The sequence below is a fragment of the Leptodactylus fuscus genome, chromosome 6, assembly GCF_031893055.1.
Source record: "Leptodactylus fuscus isolate aLepFus1 chromosome 6, aLepFus1.hap2, whole genome shotgun sequence".
Taxonomy (NCBI): domain Eukaryota; kingdom Metazoa; phylum Chordata; class Amphibia; order Anura; family Leptodactylidae; genus Leptodactylus; species Leptodactylus fuscus.
Genome location: NC_134270.1, coordinates 79,789,290 through 79,810,129, shown reverse-complemented (window position 1 = coordinate 79,810,129; position 20,840 = coordinate 79,789,290). Strand labels below are relative to the sequence as shown.

At 42.8% G+C, this 20,840-nt stretch overlaps 1 protein-coding gene across 1 annotated transcript in view; it reads right to left on the bottom strand.

Moving 5' to 3' along the window:
- Positions 1–10,678: 10,678 nt before the first annotated feature.
- BCAM (basal cell adhesion molecule (Lutheran blood group)) overlaps positions 10,679–20,840 on the bottom strand; it is a 46,304-nt gene continuing 36,142 nt past the window's right edge. Inside the window, exons 15-16 of the mRNA XM_075280271.1 lie at positions 11,402–11,513; positions 10,679–11,312 (exon numbers count right to left, since the gene is read on the bottom strand). Of these exons, the coding sequence (XP_075136372.1) occupies positions 11,307–11,312; positions 11,402–11,513 (118 nt within the window). The 3' untranslated portion in view covers positions 10,679–11,306. The remainder of the gene's footprint in view (positions 11,313–11,401; positions 11,514–20,840) is intronic.

Below are 20,840 nucleotides of genomic sequence, written 5' to 3'. Positions count from 1 at the left end.
ATGAAGTCAGCCATGTGTGCCAGTGTGTTACTTGGCATGACTTCGCTGCCCCCAACTGTAAGGGTCACTCTCCATTTCCTCCATTTTCCACTCCCCTTCACACCATCTGTGAATGGGATGCACCGAACTTCACCCTCAAGCCTCGTGTGGGACAGTGACATGAAATGCCACTTCATCCCCCTCGTCTTCCTCCGCCAGCCAACGGTGCGAAGATGACAGGAGTGTGCTCTGAATGTTTTCAGCCTAGCAGAGGCTACTTCTCACTTATGAAAATGGCCGCACTTCGACCAGTATATCAGGCACAATGGTGTAGGTTTCAAAGAACCTTTGCACCAACAAGTTGAAAACATGGGTCATGTGTGGACCATGTTTGAGTCTGGCAAGCTCCAGATCTGCTTCCAGCCATTATCACATAAGCAAACATGCCTGGGCCCAGGTGCAGCGGGGAAAACCATATTACCATATCATCCTGGATGGCATCCCTCACCTCAGAGGCAGTGTGCTGTCTGTCCCCCAAGCTGATGAGCTTCAGCACGGCTTGCTGACATCTCCCCACGCTAGTGGTACAGCGTTTTCAGCTCGTAGTTGGGGTGGAGGTTGCAGCACAGGAGTAGGCTTTTAGAGAAACCCTGCCATAAATTTTTGGCTGGGAGAGGAGATAGGCCACCACAGTTTGCACCCCGGGCCCAGACTCCACTACATTCACCCGGCCTGTCTTTAAAGATAAGCAGCATCCCTGACCGCAGGCGCTTGTCGATGCGTCAGTGGTCAAGTGTACCTTGCAGCAAAGCGCAGAACTCTGGGCCCAACTGATGTGCAGGCGCAAGGCGGGGACAGCACACCAACAGAAGTAGTAATGGCTAGGCCCAGGATAGGGAGGTGCCCAAGCTGCCATCTGGTGACGGAAGGCCTGAGTATAAAGAAGCAACAACATTTCCAGGGCCAGCAGTTTTTAGATGAGGCCGTTAAAGTCTTGGGCATGTGGATGGCTTGCACTATACTTCTGCCTACAATGAAACACCTGGGAGATGGGGAGTGGCTGGGAAGAGGCGCATGATGGTGCAGGCCAAAAGGGCAGATGAGGGTGAACTCCCCAATGTGTCAGAGACAGATGTGTAGGTGTCCAGGCTGGTGTAAACAGTGGAAGAGGCAGTGTCGGCAATGCTGGGCGTCGATTGTCCTGCGTTTGCTCTCTCCCACTGAGCCCAGGGCTTGCCTTCCAAATGACAGCACACGCAAAAGGTGGTAAGGTTGCTCTTTTCAGAGCCCCTACTTAGTTTAGACTTGCAAAGTGTGCAAACCGCACTAAATTTGTTATTTAACTGGTGACACTAGGCATCTCAGTGGCAGTAGTTTGGCCAGGGGGTGCTGCTAGCCTCCTGTGTGACAATCAAATCATCTGCTACTTCGTCATCCTCCTCTTCCTCCATCAATATACGCTATGAAGCAGACAGGAGTGTGCACTGACTATCCTGCTGGAATGGTTCTGCTCCTATGCCCAACTCCTCAGCGTACAATGAGTTATTCCTAATGGTGATGAGGGATTCTTGCATCACACATAGGAGCGGGATTGTTAAAATCAGTAATGCGTCGTCAAAGCTGACCCTCTTGGTGGACTCCTCAAAGACACGGAGAGATCTCGCATAAGTCTGGCAACATGGGCGAGTTTTGCTCATGGATAGTCATGGCTAGTACATGGAAAATCTTTGGCCTTGCTGCCTCTGGACATGCCTCTGCCGACACCTTTTTTCCTGCTTAGCTCGCCTCCACATCTACACTGCTTTCCCCGCTATACATCACCTCTGTCCATATTTCTGCCTGTAGCCACCTTTTTTGCTGCTTAGCCTGCCTCCATATTTACATATCATTTGTGCGATTTTTTTGCTCTCCTGTACCAGAACAAAGGATGAGATTTTTAACTTATACCAGGGGTGGATTGCAAAAATCCATTATTGTTTGCTCTCTATGATGTGAACTATGCCTTTGTCTGTTGAAAAGCAACCTAATATGAAGTCAGCCATGTGTGCCAGTGTGTTACTTGGCATGACTTATAATGAGCTTCTAACCAGCACAGTTGGAGGAATCAGGGTGGATTGAGCCTCTAACCAGAAGAGTTTGGGGGCATTAGTGTGAATTGAACCTAGTAGGAGCAGAATTGTGCAACACTGATGGTGGAGGATTATGAGGAGGAGTTGTTGCGTGTTCTGACCTCTGAGTCCTGGGGTCACTGCTGATGCTAGGTCTTGGCGTCACAGCGTCTGTGGCGCTTTATGTCAGATGGCGACCTGAGGAGGACATTGGATGCCACTGGGCACTGCGAAGATTCCCAGGTAAGGTATGATAGGATGAGTATAAGTCTGAGGAGACCCCAGAGTATAATAGTGCTCTGTGGTTGATAAAAATCGAAAGTTTCGAGTCCAACCCGAGCCAAAAGCTTTTGGAGAATTGAGGGCCTAAAAGGGACAATATACTGTGTGGAAGTCAGTAAAGGGGACCCTATACTGCTTGGGGACCAGTAAAGGAGGCAATATACTATGGAGGCCAGTAAAGGTGGCAATATACTGTGTGTGGACTAGTAAAGGAGTCAGTTTACTGTGTGAAGGTCAGTAAAGGTGGTGTTATGTCGCGTGAGGACCAATTAATGGAAAAATACACTGTGAGAGCAAGTAAAGGGCATAATATACTGTGGAGGCCACTAAAAAGGGAGTTATACTATGCATGGACCAAATAAGGAGAGTAGAGGGCTTGGGGCATGGACTACAATTTTAATTAGGGGTCCCCATAAAGGAATCAAGATCGGGTATCTTTTGGTAGGTGGGGTGCCTTTCTGTGGGTTGCCTCAGACAGCAGAGAGGCTAGGTTTACCCCTTCAGTCATTCACTGGGATACTTGCTCCAAGATACAACAAAGAAGCACCTCTATTGTATAGCTCCTCTGATACAGGCTCATTAATTGCAAATCAGAATGGCAACCTTTCATCTTACACCCATGAAATGAGGTGGGAGGAGGATGAAGAGTGTATGTGACAGCTTGATCTAGTGAAGTTCACCAGAAACAGTCCAGAGAGGTGGATACAGAGGAGTTGGATCGGCCCTGATTGGTATTGTAATTGGGCCTTTACATTAATCGTGGAACTAGCACTTGAGCTTGCTGTGTTTCTGGACTGTGGCCACTGCCTTTCATTGACCCATTAAAGGGGCTCTATCATTGTCAAAAGTCATTTTTAACTAATCACATCCTTTCATAGCCTTTAGAAAGGCTATTCCACTCATACCTTTTGTATGTAAATTGCCTCAGTAGTGTTTGAATAAGTCTGTTTTTATTTATATGCTAATTAGGCTCCTCGGTGCAGCGGAAGTTGTCAGCCAGCTCTCCTCTCTATGCTGTGTGTTGTGTATGAGAGCAGGGAGGAGGAGTCAGCAGCAGCAGCCTGTGCTGTATATACAAAAGACAGTGCACTAAGAGACTTCCAGGGTGCACCGAGAAGCTAATTAGCATATGAATAAAAAATGACTTATTCAAAATCTACTGAGGCAATTTACGTACAAAAGGTAGGTGTGGAATAGCCTTTCTAAAGGCTATGCAAGGATGTTAAAAATGACTTTTTCCAATGATAGAGCCCCTTTAAGCTGTGAAAGCCATGTATTGTCCTTGTCCATAATTGCAGCTCCACATGTGGGCGGTGACTTGCACCTTTCCCCAGACTGACATATCTAATGAAAGGCCCACGGTCTATCACCCACATGGATATATAAAGCAGGGACAGCTTTTCTAGAGAAATAATGGCAGCTAGATATCCTCCATTGAAGTTAAGCCCATGCCATCAGTTGGTAAAACACAGTGAAATCCACTAAGTGGTACAGCAGTGAGTGCACCACCAGAAGCTTGGCCAGGCGTGAGTTAAGTTGCTGCTTTCTAGTCACACATTCCCTTATGGGGCATCGAATTTTTACTGCCCCTCCCACCTTCCCTGGTGCCGAGAGCTATGCGTTGGAGGTATTCCATCGAGTATATTCGCTCATCTCTATTCAGGATGAACCTGGCTCATTATGAAGTGTTAAACCGCAAGGAGGTCTGATTACTAATGCATTGCAATGCAAATTGAGAGCTGTATAGAGCAGCCTGTAATACGAGTAAATTACGGACAGGCCTGGTAGCCTTCAATAGGCTCCCAGCTGGCATGGCAATGGATCACCAGTGCATATCTAATTCTGGTGGCAGAAGTTCTCCCCAAAATGGAAGGCACTGACAGCTCCTGTGTGGTCTCAATATTTAAATTCTCAACATCTATCATACTAGTACTTCGGATGTCAGAATATTAGAAGGATAAAAATGTTTGAAAATGGATGCACAATCCGTTTACATCTGTGATACATTAACTCAATAAAAACAATTATGTGTTTTGTTTCTAAAAATATATCTGAGTGTGTGAACATGATGTGAATACACCCTTATATGTAACCAAAGAGGCACATAAGTCTATACATGGGCTGTACACTCAAAGCTGTTGGAGCTTTTTAAACAATACAAAGTTTTTTCATGTACTAATGCAATAAGAATTATTGCAGACTTTGAACATAGCCTAAATTACTTACAAAAACAAATGACAAAATTTAAGGAGCGTTATGGCAGAGGCATATGCCATTCACTGAAAGGACAACAATAAAAAACATTCATTAGCAGCATCTTATACATAAGTCACAATACTATTTTACCGCCAGACATGTTATGAAATAAACCATAACAATTTTCCACAAATGTCTCAATTTAGCAAATGTTTCTTCACGCCTTGTCACTACCAGCAAAACAGAACCTGACACAACAAGGCAACAAAATATTCAGCAGCCGCAGAGTTAATTAGCATAATTAAAATTTACTAATCAGCAGCTCTGTCTCTCACACAATCAATAATTAATGTAACAAGGAATTGGTAATGTTTCTGGATCTCGCCTCTAGTAGCTGAAGACTGTGCTGATCAAAGTAAAGATTATGTGTTTCTCTATAATGGCGCGGCTTGCCACCAATGTGGGGACCTGTCAGACATTATACATAGAGAAAGCCAACAATTTATGCTCTTAAAGGAAAACAACCAAAATTTTCCAATATTTTCTAAAATTGCCTACTGTCTCTGACTTTGTGTACTACTGTCTCAATCACCAGTGATATAGTCGGTGCCATCTATTGGCTGGAACATGGCCACATCTTCCCCTACGGCTTAAAGGTTGCCATCCCAGTGACCTCTGAGCTGAGACAAAGTCTCCATTCCTTGCAGGTCTCTTCTCTAAGATTGGTTGTTAAAAATGGCTTAGGAGTTGTAATTCACCAGCTGGCCATTCTGTCTTCTCCTCTTGTGGGGATGTTTCTTCCCCGTGACTTCTGCCCTCTCTGATGGGTGTGATGTAAGGAGTATAAACCACTAATCCTCATCTTTGTAGGCTATAAACAGCAGCTGGGGAGCTGCTGATAAGGGCAGATCCTCTGGGATGTACCACAAAAGTGTAGGGGCACCACCTGAGTGGCCCCTGAACCCTCCTCAGATTGCACTTTGTACATATATCACATTGCTGATGATATTCAGCAGGGTGCACGGGACCTCCTGAAGACAGAATGTGAAGTGGAGGCAGAAATGGGCAGGAGTGGGGATCAGTAAGTAGGACTGCAGCACTGAGAGCATTTGTAGGGCGCATGGTCACCTGGTAGTTTCCTTTGGACTGAACACGTCTGAATGGAACTGCTATTAATTTACTCTGGGTCTGAAGAAATGCACAGCATGCTCTCTATGACTCTGCATAGTTGTCAATCACTGAAAGCACATTATAGCATTATAGCAAAGAAACAGTGGAAATTTCAATGAATAACATTATAGTGAATCTTTCCCCACACATTTATACATCAATCTGCTCGGTCTTTTCAAGTTTATAACATGTTGCCTGTGGATTGCACTGCATTTTCCTAGTAATAGGTCCCCTTTAGGGTAAGGCCCCACGGGACAACCCACAGCTATAAAGTGCTGCGGGGGGGGGGGGGGGGGGGCGGACACAGTGCTTTATAGCTGTGGGTCATCCCGTGGGGTCTTAGCCTAAAACAGGGTGAACAATCTACATACCTTTTATTGTAAAATGGAGTACCCCTTCTTTAGAAGCTCTTCACTCTGGCTAATGGGGGGAGTCCTGATCAGGTTTCAGTGGTAGTATCCATACATGCCTATGCAGGTAAAATTTATACACTGTATTATGTCTGAAGCGGTGAAGCTTGTCACAAGGATTTAAAGAGCAGCAAGGATAGAATCTCACATAACACATTTTCCTTATAGTGTTACTTTAAATTGGGACATCTCTAGGATGCAAAATAAACCTACTGATCGATGGCTGTTTGGGGTCCTTCTGCCCTGTAAGTAAGCCAGTATTATTAAACCTCATGGGGAGGGGGATTATGTTACAAAATGGTCAGTTAATAAATACAGTATTTTAGTAGTACTCCAAAAGGAATTGTACATAGATCCTGAATGGCACCAGAAACCACTGCCAATTAAAATTCTTTTAGGGATTATCATTATTGCTCTCTGTTATATCGGAACCTTTTATTTAGAAATCTGCAGTTTTACGGGATTTCCATCATTTAATGACCCCTCCCCGTGCACTTTTTCCTCACTACATTCCATCGTATCCCTGGTTTCCATCTCTAAGTTCTAATTAGTTGGAAACCCATATGATCTGACAGCAATGTTTATTTTCATTGACTTGTGATATGATACGGAGGTTTAGGAAGATTTTCCATTTATTTCAGGGAAACAGAACTAACCAGCTGCTGGATGATTAAAAAATAATCCCGAATATCCCAAATGAAGCTCAAAAGCTGAAAACAATCGTTCCATAGAAGCAAGATGTTCAGATTCAAGATTCAGATTGGTAAATAGCCTGCTCGACATGCAGACGCTTCCTAACAACCCAACTGTGAGAATGTGCTTATTATTATGCATCTAACAAAGACATTTGTGTAAAGGGGGAAAGTAGCATTACATGAAGGCTATTAAAATAAGTGGCCATCCATCTAGTGCACTGGGTGTAATAGAGGGGTGAAACACACCTACCTATCTGGTCAATGGAGTCTGCTGGCCTACATATGGCAACTGAAGATGACTAGTGGCTGATGCCTTTTTGGAGGAAACAAATGTCTGAACTGGAACTAATACAGTCAATGGCATTGTATGCTGATTGTGGCTTCAAGTTACAATTCCCAGGACAGACTGCTGTATGTTGAAAGTACTGTAACTTGAGGCCATTTGAGGAACAACTACATATTGTATAAATCTACATAAAAATCTGAGTCACTTTCCAGAGCAGTATTCACAATTCTACTAGTCATTACTGGAAGCAACAGACAAGCTTGCAGTCCAACACCACTTATAGATTTCCTGAATTTCTATAATGCAGGATGTTATTCCTACATATGACTGTACAAAACCTGGTGTAAAGAGGGCAGTTTCCCCAACACAAATTACCAGAGGAAGCTCTGTGCAAATATTAGGCCCATCGGGAATATTGGGAGATTTCAGCATAACATGATCCAACAGAGAAGTGTAAATTAATCATAAAGATTCCCTTATTAAAGGATCACCATCATTGTCAGGTTATTGTCCTGCATTGAGCAGTGCCTGATGGTGATATGTTTCTCTCATTCCATTTTAATCAATATTCCCAATAATTATGTGAACATTGGGAAGATGACTCTCCTCTTGCATAGATTTCCCATGAAGAATTGTCTCAGAGCTTCTGTATTAAGACTTATTGGTATTCACAGAGTTTTCCACTGACTTACCATCGATTCATAGTAGAAAACAATGAATTGATAGTTGTCGCATGTCAAGCTCTTCTGGGGTATGGTGGAACAAAAAGAATCAAGGAACCAATTGGCAACAGGATGTTTTATACCGCCAAACAATAAATAAGTAAGCAATTGTGTGTTAGGTATAGTACAATGTATCGGTCTCACCCAGAAAATTATTTTAGGCTAAGGCCCCACGTTGCCAAACACAGCTTTTTTTGTTGTAGATTTTATTGCAGTTTTTTGAGCTAAAGCCAGGAGCAGAGTATAAAATGGAAGTACAAGAACTTTATATTTCCCATTCCTTTTGTAGCCATTCTGCAACAAAAAAAGCTGCTTTTTCTGCCACGTGGGGTCTTAGCCTTCAATACTCTGGCGGCATATGTGTCATCAATAAAGGTGGTAATATACGTTATTAACAACTTTTATAATTACAAATTCCCTCACATGGATGGACAGGGATATAGATTAATACATAAATTCTTCTACTTTGCTATATACAAAATCTATTCCCCCATATAAATCATCCATCTAGAAGATAAATAAAACTTAACTTTTATTGCACCTATTAGCAGCTTAAAAAAATAATGTGAATAACATCCTAGGACATAGTAAATAAGGAGAAAGGGTAGACTATGTCTAAGTGCAATTTGCTATAATTCTAAATTCATAATCGTGTAACATAGCCAAGAGTCTGCAGTATTCCTATCTATTATTATGCTGTCCTCGGGTGTATTAAATAAAAGCAGGGAATCATGCTCCCCCAACAAGTTTCACCACTTCTTCAGGAATTAGAGGCTGTGTAGCTGACCATCGAACAGCCAGGGCATAAATGACCTTAACATTCCACCCTGGTGTAGAACACTAACAAATCTTAATGATATTACACTGAGTGGACAAAAGTCATGGGAAGGCACCGGATGCGCTGTTAATAGTGGGTCACCTCTCTGTGAGCACTGATAACTGCAGCAAGACGATGAAGCATGGACTCCACGAGATGTTGGAAGAGTTCTGGAAGGATATTGATCCACGCAGTCTGCACTGCAACCTACAATTGGTCCTGTGTAGTTGGCGCTGGGTCCATGGAACGGACACTGGTATCCACAGCATCCCATAAATGTTCTATGGGGTTGAGGTCGGGTGAGCGGGCAGGCCAATCGAGGGTCGTGAGTATGTTCATTAAGCCAGTCCCATGCCACCAACGAGCGATGACATGTTGCATTGTCCTGTTGGTACACAGCATCCCCATAAGGGAACTTCAACACTAGAAAGGGGTGCAGATGGTTTGCCATAAGTTGCATGTATCGAGCACCGGTCGTTGATTCCTGTACCCGGACAATGGGGACCAATTGTGACCATGTGAACATGGCCCAGACCATGACAGAGCCACCTCCTGCCTAGGCACATCCTTGTTGGCATGCAGGATCCATGGCTTCATGGGGCATACACCACACTCTCACTTGCCCATTGGCTCTGTATAACTGGAACTGTTATTCATCAGTCCATGCCACATGCCACCAGTGTTCCATGGTCCAATAATGATGGTCGCAGGCCCATGCCAGTCTTTGAGCTCTGTGTTGTGGCATCAGCAAAGGGACATGGGTCAGGCGTCGACTGTTGAAGCCTATGTGCTGTAGTTCAGGCGTCGACTGTTGAAGCCTATGTGCTGTAGTTCTCGGCGCACCGTCCTGGTGGAAATGGGGTCCTGGCACCAAACATTCAAATCGGCAGCGATTTGACCCACAATAGACCGTTGAGAGCTCCGTACGAATCTGTGGATGTGACGTAACGTCCATTCATCGAACACTCGTGGTCGATCGGTGCGCCAGTTTACACGGTTGCCAACTTTGTCTCTTGTGATAGTGCAGGTCCACCCGAGACACTGTTGACCTCAGAAACCCAAATTCCCAAGTAATCTCCAAAATGCTATGCCCCATCCGTCTTGCAACAATTATCATCCCACGTTCAAAGTCACTTAACTTGTGACGTACTGCCATGTTCATGATAAACCTGTCTGCATCAGACTGCTCAGATATCCTGGCGACACTTGCACCACAGGCCGCATCGCGTCACAATGTTTGAGCATCATATCCAACACAACCGGCACTGGGACACACCTTCCCGTGATGCATCACATGACAGACAACAGAGGTGACCAATACACATGAGAATACATGCTATGTGCAACCATACCCTACAATAGTCCAGTTGCCAGCCCTACCATTGTGCCTGCGTATAATGAACCTGAAATCCACATTTAGGCTGAGGCCCTATGTTGAGGAAACACTGTTTTTTTGTAGATTTTTCTGCTTTTTTTAAGTGGATTTACCTGAAGGGAAACATCTAAGAGCTTCCTTTATATTTCCCATTCTTTTCAAGCTTCCGCTGACCTTAGCTCAAAAAGCACAGCAAAATCTGCAATAAAAAAGCTGTGTTTCTTTAGCCTCAGTGTGTTTTTTTTTTATTGCCTGCAGAAATCTGAACACTATTTCTCACTAAAGTATGAGTGTACGGACTCTTCTATAGTGCAGGAATGTGGCTGAGGGAGGGGGGCAGGGCCGCATCAAGAAATTATATCTTTGTCTATATAAAACTTAGAACAGTGTTTCTGGTGTCATGTGACAAGTGTGTTTTTAACTTAGTTGAAAATCTGTAAGGGTACGACACCCAGAAACCTGCGGGCTACCTGCTTGAAGCGGCTGTGGTGCACCTTCATGCTGCAGCATCTTCAAACAGTTGGGGGCCCAGTTATTCGATCCCTGATAGTTCTTAATTGATGACCTATCTAAAGGATAACCTTTGGGTTAAGAACACCACTTGACCACAAGTAAGAAATAATGAGATCTTACAAAGATTTTAGGGGTCTGACCAGTGTAATGACCATAGAGAAATACATTATATACATACAGGCCGGACAGAAGCAGGCCAAGACCAGTGTAACAGTTTAAAGCCCACTGAGATTCATTGCCCCCGAGGCATGCCAGAATAAACAGCTTCAAACAGTAGAACAGTGGAAATCATTTACATAAATTGTAAGTTAAAAAAAAACAGGTATAAAATGAGCAAAATTATATGCAAAAAAAATAAAAAAAACTGCAACAAATAAGAGTAACTGACTGAGGTCTGTGGTGGGCAATGCAGCAATGGCTAACCACCATTTAAGGCAACATTAGGTAGGGTAGTATACCCAATAACAGACCTTTGTCACTTACAAATTTTGAAATGTTCTTCAAATAAAAAAGGAGTAAGACCCCAAAACAGAATAATGCATCCCCAAAAAATGAGACTGGGAATTTGTGGGATCTTGATGCGTAATCTCTTATATATTGAGTCCTTGCATTTTCTTTTTTTTTGTTGCAACTCAGTTTCAAGTGCAAGAAGTCATGAAAACATGAATCCACAGGTTGGAGATGTCCGTTGACTTCCCGGTCGTGACAAGAGGGTGCTGTCCATAGAACAGGAAAGACCCTGGTCTCTGCTTGTTAACACTAAGGAAATAAAGAAGAAGAACATTAGAACAACAAAGTTTCTTGTGCTAAGCAAAAAATAGAACAAATACGATGGATGAAGTGCTGACCTCTGCAGCTGGTCCTCCTCCTCCTCCTCGAGAACCCAATAACCCACGTTGCTCATTTCGTTTCTCTGATTTTAACTCAACAGCAAGTTCAGCTGAAGCTGGATCCTGAGATCTGAAATAGAAGTCAGTAGACCAACGTGTTAGATGCAGGATATTTCATAGGGTCAAAACAAAAAGTCCATTCAAATCCCTTTACCAACTGCCTTGTTAGGCTTATTGTTTGTACCAGCTGACAGCTCACTACACGTACATCAAAATCAAGTTGTGTTGAACATTGCTGAAAAGATCCAGCAGGTCTGATTAGATTATTTTGCATCAATAATCTAATCAGATCTCAGAGCTCTTCTGTTACAGAATTTAGGTACTTTTTAGAGTTGACTTATTTCCTAATCATGATATTACAGACCATTATCCTTCCAAACTTTAGTAATATGATATCTATAGGGATGTATCTCTAATAAATTAAGTCTTATGTGACTTTCAACATGCCCATGTCAGGGAGAGCAGTTAAATATGAGGATAAGTATAATAGTCTAATATGACCTATATATTAATATTAGTCTGTGGTATATACTGTAGTACCAAACCAACATGAAACTGGATAAGTGATCAAGCAGAGACTGGTAACTAAGTATACATACACTACTTAACAGATATTACTTTCTATATGGGGTTGTTCATTTAGCAATTCGCTCACAATGAAAAAAAAAATAAAAAAAAAATATCACAATAATGCATATAGTTAAAACACCCAATGCCCTCCTTTTGTAAAACTTTATGGTGCTGTCCCTCTGTCTCCCAGTCCCATTTACAGTCTTTAAAGGGATTCTATCATTGATGTCAGTGGTTTTGAGATAAAGACGTTCCTGGATAGCCTTTAAAAAGTATGAGTTCTAAGAGTTCTATAGCGTGCTACAACAAAATGGTGCTCAGGCATGCACAATACAACTCTGAACGAAGCGGAACTGCGCATGCCTGAGAATTCAAATGCAGCAGCGCGATCTGGCAGAAAGAACATCCAGGGAGGAGGAGGGTCAGACGGAGCACAAGCAATGGAGGGGCGTTTAATGAAGGTATGACATGGGGGGTACTTGCAGGCCTGGGGAACGCCCAGAGTGCTCGCTGGGCTCATTTACATAAAGTAATTAACCAGGATTACAAAGGAACGACAGGGAAAATCGAAAAAAAAGAAGGTAGTAGTAGAATAGCCTTTTTAAAGGCTATCCAGGAATGTCTTTATCTCAAAACCACTGACATCAATGATAGAATTCCTTTAAGACTACCATATGCGCACTGTTGTTGAATGGACTAGCCAATAGCAATGAGGAGTGTCTTAGACTACCAAAACACTGAGAAAAGCTTGGAATGAAAAGTTGGTGGTTATTTTACAGAAATGAAAATGAAAAAAGGAGGACAATAATTATTTTAACTATGAACTATTGTAAAGATAAGATAATCCTTTAATAGTCCCACCATGCGGAAATTCAGTGTGTTACAGCAGCATGGATAATACAATAATAATAATAATAATAATACAAAATACAAATGCAAAATCTACACGGTAGAGACAGGAGGTACAGATAAATGGTAAAGAATAAATGTTTATTGAGAATCGGAGGGTCACTTTAATTTAACCAGGAGGTCAAATGGCCAGTAAGCTATGGGCTATTTTGCAAGATAAACATCAAGTAACCAGAAAACCCTTAAAGAGGTTGCCCATTTTGCATAATCCTGTGAGTAATGTCCTCCAATAATAAGATGGTCACAGTTCTAGAACCCAACAAACACAAATAATTGGTCGAAAGCCCTGGCAGCACGAGTTTACACTGCAGCACCCTGAAGGGGATATTCAGGACTGCAGAGTTCTCATTGAAATGAATTTATAATGCACAGCCATGCTGCATCCTCTGTTGTAGTCACTCTCCATTCAGATTAAATGAAGGTTAAGAACAGAGTGCCCTCTATTAACTTAGAATTTTCTAACAGGGTATATAGTGAGTAGTAGTGAATTGACCAAACCATCCTTTGTATAGGGGATGTGAATCCATTTGGCAAGGTTATAATACATGTTGAAATAACTAGAAACAGTTCATGATGTAGACAAACACCTAGACAGACAGGATCTTGCCAACGTGATGACTTTGCATTGCCTTAATAAATACTGATGCAGTTCAGCATCACGGACAAATGTTGGATCGTAGGCCCTATGAGTTTCCTGAAAGGATGTTTAAAAAAGCCAAACAAACAATATTTGACACAATCGAACCCTAAGAGGAAACAGAAAACACGGCAAGATTACGCTTTTCTTTTTATACACAGTGAGGCAATGTGCTAATCTCTTATCAACTCTCATAGAGTGGACGACAACATAAAAAAAGCTCAAACATAATAGATTTGGCAAGTATTAAAGAGTAAATCCCCTATCCTGTGTATGTGTCATGAGGATTTGTTTACGTCCGCTCTCTCAGCAACAGATATTTTTGGCTCTGTTATACAACTTTATTTCCATAGTTTCACAGAATGGCAACAAAAATAAAGGAATCCAACTTGGATAATGAAACTGGATTTGATATGGCCTTTACCAGGACCTTCAAGTACAGGGCAGATGCACCTATGGCCAACCTATGTTGTCTGACTACAGCTATGGCCCCAACAGTATCACAAACATTTATAAGCCATGCACATAAAAAACAACAATAAGATGCAGCAGAAGAAGAGAAAAAAACACCCTTTTTGGATTGGATAAAGATATATCAAGCAGACAGCCCCTAGGTTTCCTATCTAGCATGAGAAACCTCCCCAGTCCCCATTAAATCCTCTAAATTGATAGAATAAATAGAAGATAGGAGAGGGGGATGCAGCTGCAATTCCTCTTTATCCCTGAGACTGCAGAGGGAGGAGCAGATTAACCACTGATTGACAGAGCTTATGACTAGATGCACACCAAGGGCCCGTCCACTTAGAAAGTATACAATGTGTAAAAAATAGACAATGCATAGATTATACAGTCAATATGTTTGCAATGCATCTATTGCATATCCACGGCTACCTAAGAAATTTTAGTTCCTTAGAATATATTAAAATTATTTTTTCTTCTCCAAAGGATAGAAAAACAGGAAGACATATTCTCCAAGGGATGTGATTCTTTTATGTCAAGAACAAGCCTAGACTTCCTGACTTTGAACTTGACAATATACTAAGCTAAAGCTGGTTAAAATTGTCATCTAATAGTCAGGGGATATGTAAGGGTTTGATCCTCGGGCACTATGAAAATGAAAATCTTGAGATTCTGGCAGAAGACTCTTATTATGGTCAAATTCAGCTTTTTATATTAAAATACAACTCCATCTAAAATACAGACTTCCTATTGCTAGCTTTGGCTTTCAATCCTGCCATTCAAAGCAGAATTGGTCATACATGAGACTCACTGGTCCGTACAGAAATTCTACCAGATGTCATAATATCATGTAACATCCTTCTGGTATTCATGAAAATGAGAGCTCTGCCCCTTAAATCCATTGAATATAATTTTTAAAGGTTCTGAAATATTTGAAGAGAATTTCCTAGCTCTCCTGGCATGTTTGAGCAAAATAAATTCTGGAGCATATTTTCTTAGTATTCTGCATTGTGTGTTTCCTCAATAATTCTTCCTGGAAAAAAGCTGACTAAATTAACAAAAGCACCTTGTGACCTGGGTGTGAGCCTACATACTGTGACATTTTCCAGTCATATATCCTGTGATAGTAGATATCAGGACCTCTTTAGCTAAAACTAAGGACATTAGACTGAACTGTACGAGAAGTACCATAGTACGGCACACATTAAATATACACCCACATTAAGCATTACATTTTGTGTATAATAATATGTTTGATCTATTATGTTTACGAAAGGAGAGGGGGTGGGCTGCAGCCAAGCCCCTCTGGTGCCAATATCAAGCAAAAGAGGATAATTTGAAATAAACCCAAAAAAAGACACTTTCACTTGGTAATTTATCAATAGCCCTGGCATTAAGAGAAAGCAGCACAAAGCATTATACAATCAGTTCAGCACATGCATTGACAGCAGCACAAATACCCCCATTATAGCATCAGGTTTTGACACCTAGTGCAGAAGGAACTGGTGTCTGTTTGTTCCTTCACGGTCACCATGAACTTTGGGCCAGGTCCCTGTCCTCTTTTTTTGCTAACAATGTAGGAGAGGTGACTCCTGCACAGATACTCACTATTAGAGATGAGCGAACACTAAAATGTTCGAGGTTCGAAATTCGATTCGAACAGCCGCTCACTGTTCGAGTGTTCGAACGGGTTTCGAACCCCATTATAGTCTATGGGGAACATATACTCGTTAAGGGGGAAACCCAAATCCGTGTCTGGAGGGTCACCAAGTCCACTATGACACCCCAGGAAATGATACCAACACCCTGGAATGACACTGGGACAGCAGGGGAAGCATGTCTGGGGGCATAAAAGTCACTTTATTTCATGGAAATCCCTGTCAGCTTGCGATTTTCGCAAGCTAACTTTTCCCCATAGAAATGCATTGGCCAGCACTGATTGGCCAGAGTACGGAATTCGACCAATCAGCGCTGGCTCTGCTGGAGGAGGCGGAGTCTAAGATCGCTCCACACCAGTCTCCATTCAGGTCCGACCTTAGACTCCGCCTCCTCCGGCAGAGCCAGCGCTGATTGGCCGAAGGCTGGCCAATGCATTCCTATGCGAATGCAGAGACTTAGCAGTGCTGAGCCAGTTCTGCTCAACTACACATCTGATGCACACTCAGCTCTGCTACATCTGATGCACACTCGGCTCTGCTACATCAGATGGGCTGACCGGCATCAGATGTAGGAATGCATTGGCCAGCCTTCGGCCAATCAGCGCTGGCTCTGCCGGAGGAGGCGGAGTCTAAGGTCGGACCTGAATGGAGACTGGTGTGGAGCGATCTTAGGCTCCGCCTCCTCCAGCAGAGCCAGCGCTGATTGGTCGAGTTCCGTACTCTGGCCAATCAGCGCTGGCCAATGCATTCCTATTGGAAAAAGTTTATGTCACAAAAATCACAATTACACACCCGATAGAGCCCCAAAAAGTTATTTGTAATAACATTCCTACCTAAATAAAGGTTATCCCTAGCTATCCCTGCCTGTACAGCTATCCCTGTCTCTTAGTCACAAAGTTCACATTCTCATATGACCCGGATTTGAAATCCACTATTCGTCTAAAATGAAGGTCACCTGATTTCGGCAGCCAATGACTTTTTCCGATTTTTTTCGATGCCTCCGGTGTCGTAGTTCCTGTCCCATCCTCCCCTGCGCTGTTATTGGTGCAAAAAAAGCGCCAGGGAAGGTGGGAGGGGAATCTAATTTTTTGGGAGTTTGCCACGTGATGTTCGATTCGAATCGAACAGCCTGATATCTGATCGAACATGTGTTCGATAGAACACTGTTCGCTCATCTCTACTCACTATCTAATAGCGAAGTGGACAGTACCAAACAGTCCCGGCCCAGGCCTCTCTGAAAGCCCTTATTTCCAGGATACAGGAAGAAAACAAAACAGTGAAGCACAACTACAGGTAGAAACACACAGGTGGGGTCGCAGGTCCAGTCACTAATGAATAAGTGACACACTGAATAATTCCAGGCTATTTCTCATTATTGAGGAGGTGACACTCTATGTACCTGGATGTACTTATACCTGCAGTCAGTTCTGGGGTCACAGGTACAGTCACTAATAAGTGACACTGATTAATTCCAGCCTATTTCTCATTATTGAGGAGGTGACACACTATATACCTGGATGTAGGTATCTCTGCGCTCAGTTCTGAAGTCACAGGAGGCGTCACTAATAAGTAAGTGACACTGATTAATTCCAGGCTATTCCTCACTATTGAGGGAGTAACACACTATGTACCTGGATGTAGTTATACCGGCAGTCAGTTCTGGGGTCACAGGTACAGTCACTAAAAAGTAAGTGACACACTGATTAATTCCAGGCTATTCCTCACTGTTGGGGGGGTAACACACTATATATCGGGATGTAGTTATACCTGCAGTCAGTTCTGGGGTCACAGATAGAGTCACTAATAAGTAAGTGACACACTGATTAATTCCAGGTTCGCTGCTGATGACGCAACCAGAGAGGAGACAGCAGGAAGGAAAGGTAAGCTGGGTCTAGTGTAGTGAGGGTAGGGGAGGAGAAGTGAGGAGACTGGAGGTGAGGGATGGAGACTGAAGCGGTGATATGGAGAGTCACAGGATACTATAAAGATGTGCCTGTGGTGGTCATGTAACCGCCCCAGCCTTCATGGTAAATATTGTATAGTATTGATAGTAAAAGTGATTTATAAAGTGGAAGGGGTGGGGGTTGTTGTTTAGTTTAATATAAAAATGTCTTTTCATCCCGGACAACCCCTTTAATTCCAGGCTATTTCTCATTAGTGAGGGGAATGACACTATGTACCTAGGTGTAGTTATAGTTGCACTCAGTTCTGGGGCCACAGGACCTGTCATTAATAACTAAGTGACACGATTATTAATTCCAGGATGACACTGCTTGTATACATACAGACAACTTCACACAGATAAGGAACATACAAAGAAGTAATAGTTAAAAACACTGGTACTTTTCCATAGTGAGATACAATGCAAAATGTGTTCCCTTATTCTGTAAATGATCAATTGAAATGCTCAATTCAGATGGGGCAATAGCCAGTGGTACGTGTATATTCAGCACCTGGTACCAAGTTGTAGCAATAACATCCTGCTCACAAGTCTCTACTCGTGTTTCCTTCTGATATCGCTTAACTAAATGTCAATAGAATCTTAAAAAATGGAAATCCCCTTTATTAAACATTTAGTGAATGAGGTCAAGGTGCTCTCTCTAATTCAGCTGAAGCAGTCTAACGTGACAACTATGTGTATCTGTGCTGAAGTATCGCCCTTATCAAAGGCTCCCTGCATTCCTCTATGTGTGGAAATCTGTACTCTTTCAGCCGTTGCACTTCAGTCTACATAGTCTTTGATGTCTGGACGCTGTTCTGTAGTGAGGAGACATGCTTTCTGATTAATACGTCTAGATAAATAAAGCCAAGGTTACTTTCACATTGCTTGCCTTGACTTACACACAGTTTTACTTTACTGTACCCAAAGGAAAGTACAAAACAGTCGCCATACCTTAGGCTTGTATCTACAAAGACCATACCTGAAACAAGGACTCAAAAAGTACTGGGAAACATCATAATATCTGATAATAATGGGGCCTTACTGTTACATTTTACACACTAATAGTTTTTATTTAAAAGCATCATTCCCAGATTCGCTCATTTCCATGCCAGGGTTTAACCAATTCCATTTGCTTTGTTTTAGAGAAAGAAAGGCATAACTCTTTCCGTTGCTTACAAATTCTGCCTATTTTAGCTTTAACCGCTGTCTCTATAGCCAATACACCTCTGGCAGCAGAAATGGGCACTCGCCTCTACTACCTGTGGAGGTCACTGTAATAAACATTACAGGCAGCAGAGATCAGTGCCGATCTTTACTGCTGGACATACATAAACTTTACATAGAAGACAAAAGTCTAGGTATCAGGCTTCACCACCAGTTGTCATGAAGCTGCAGTGGGGACCTCTAAGTAAAGGTTAAACAGTTACAACCTATTGATCATCTATCCATTAATAATGGATCAGTGGTCGTCCAACACAGGGGCCCTGCTGATCAGCTGTTTGATACACAAGCCATCTGTATAGTGGCCAAGCAATGTTTTTATAGGCTGAAATTACATTGCACAGTTGCTCTAAAACAGATTGGTGGGTGTCTGACAGTTAGGAACCCAGCAGATCAGCTTTATCCCACAGCTTGCAGCTTCTAGCATTGTTTCCATACCAGGCACTGTGCAGCTCACTCGCTGTATTCTTGATAACACCAGTTATGGATACTATAGTTTTATTCCTTTCAAGTCTCTGGGATACTGCTGCATCAGCCATAACCACCACTATCAAGAATACACTGTAGGGAGAGGGTAGGTCAAAGTTTTTACTGAGGCCCACAAGATTTACGGTAAGTTACACCACTGATTTCAACAACATCTAGCATTTGTCTCACTGCCTGGGAGACTACTATTGTACCTGCATGTACTGAAGAGATAACTAGTGTTTATTAAGTCCTGAAATCTTGTATTGCCCAATTTTAAGCTGACACTTGCTGTTCTCTGTTGATCACTTTTCAGCAGGAATTTCATTAAAGTTATTGGCAGGACTGCAATGAAAACTATCATCTATATATACACTCACCGGCCACTTTATTAGGTACACCTGTCCAACTGCTCGTTAACACTTAATTTCTAATCAACCAATCACATGGCGGCAACTCAGTGCATTTAGGCATGTAGACATGGTCAAGACAATCTCCTGCAGTTCAAACCGAGCATCAGTATGGGGAAGAAAGGTGATTTGAGTGCCTTTGAACGTGGCATGGTTGTTGGTGCCAGAAGGGCTGGTCTGAGTATTTCAGAAACTGCTGATCTACTGGGATTTTCACGCACAACCAGAGGTCAGAGGAGAATGGCCAGACTGGTTCGAGCTGATAGAAAGGCAACAGTGACTCAAATAGCCACCCGTTACAACCAAGGTAGCCAGAAGAGCATCTCTGAACGCACAGTACGTCGAACTTTGAGGCAGATGGGCTACAGCAGCAGAAGACCACACCGGGTGCCACTCCTTTCAGCTAAGAACAGGAAACTGAGGCTACAATTTGCATAAGCTCATCGAAATTGGACAATTGAAGATTGGAAAAACGTTGCCTGTCTGATGAGTCTCGATTTCTGCTGCGACATTTGGATGGTAAGGTCAGAATTTGGTGTCAACAACATGAAAGCATGGATCCATCCTGTCTTGTATCAACGGTTCAGGCTGGTGGTGGTGGTGTCATGGTGTGGGGAATATTTTCTTGGCACTCTTTGGGCCCCTTGGTACCAATTGAGCATCGTTGCAACGCCAAAGCCTACCTGAGTATTGTTGCTGACCATGTCCATCCCTTTATGACCACAATGTACCCAACATCTGATGGCTACTTTCAGCAGGATAATGCGCCATGTCATAAAGCTGGAATCATCTCAGACTGGTTTCTTGAACATGACAATGAGTTCACTGTACTCCAATGGCCTCCACAGTCACCAGATCTCAATCCAATAGAGCATCTTTGGGATGTGGTGGAAAGGGAGATTCGCATCATGGAGGTGCAGCCGACAAATCTGCGGCAACTGTGTGATGCCATCATGTCAATATGGACCAAAATCTCTGAGGAATGCTTCCAGCACCTTGTTGAATCTATGCCACGAAGAATTGAGGCAGTTCTGAAGGCAAAAGGGGGTCCAACCCGTTACTAGCATGGTGTACCTAATAAAGTGGCCGGTGAGTGTACATAGTACAGGCTGTACCCTTGACAATA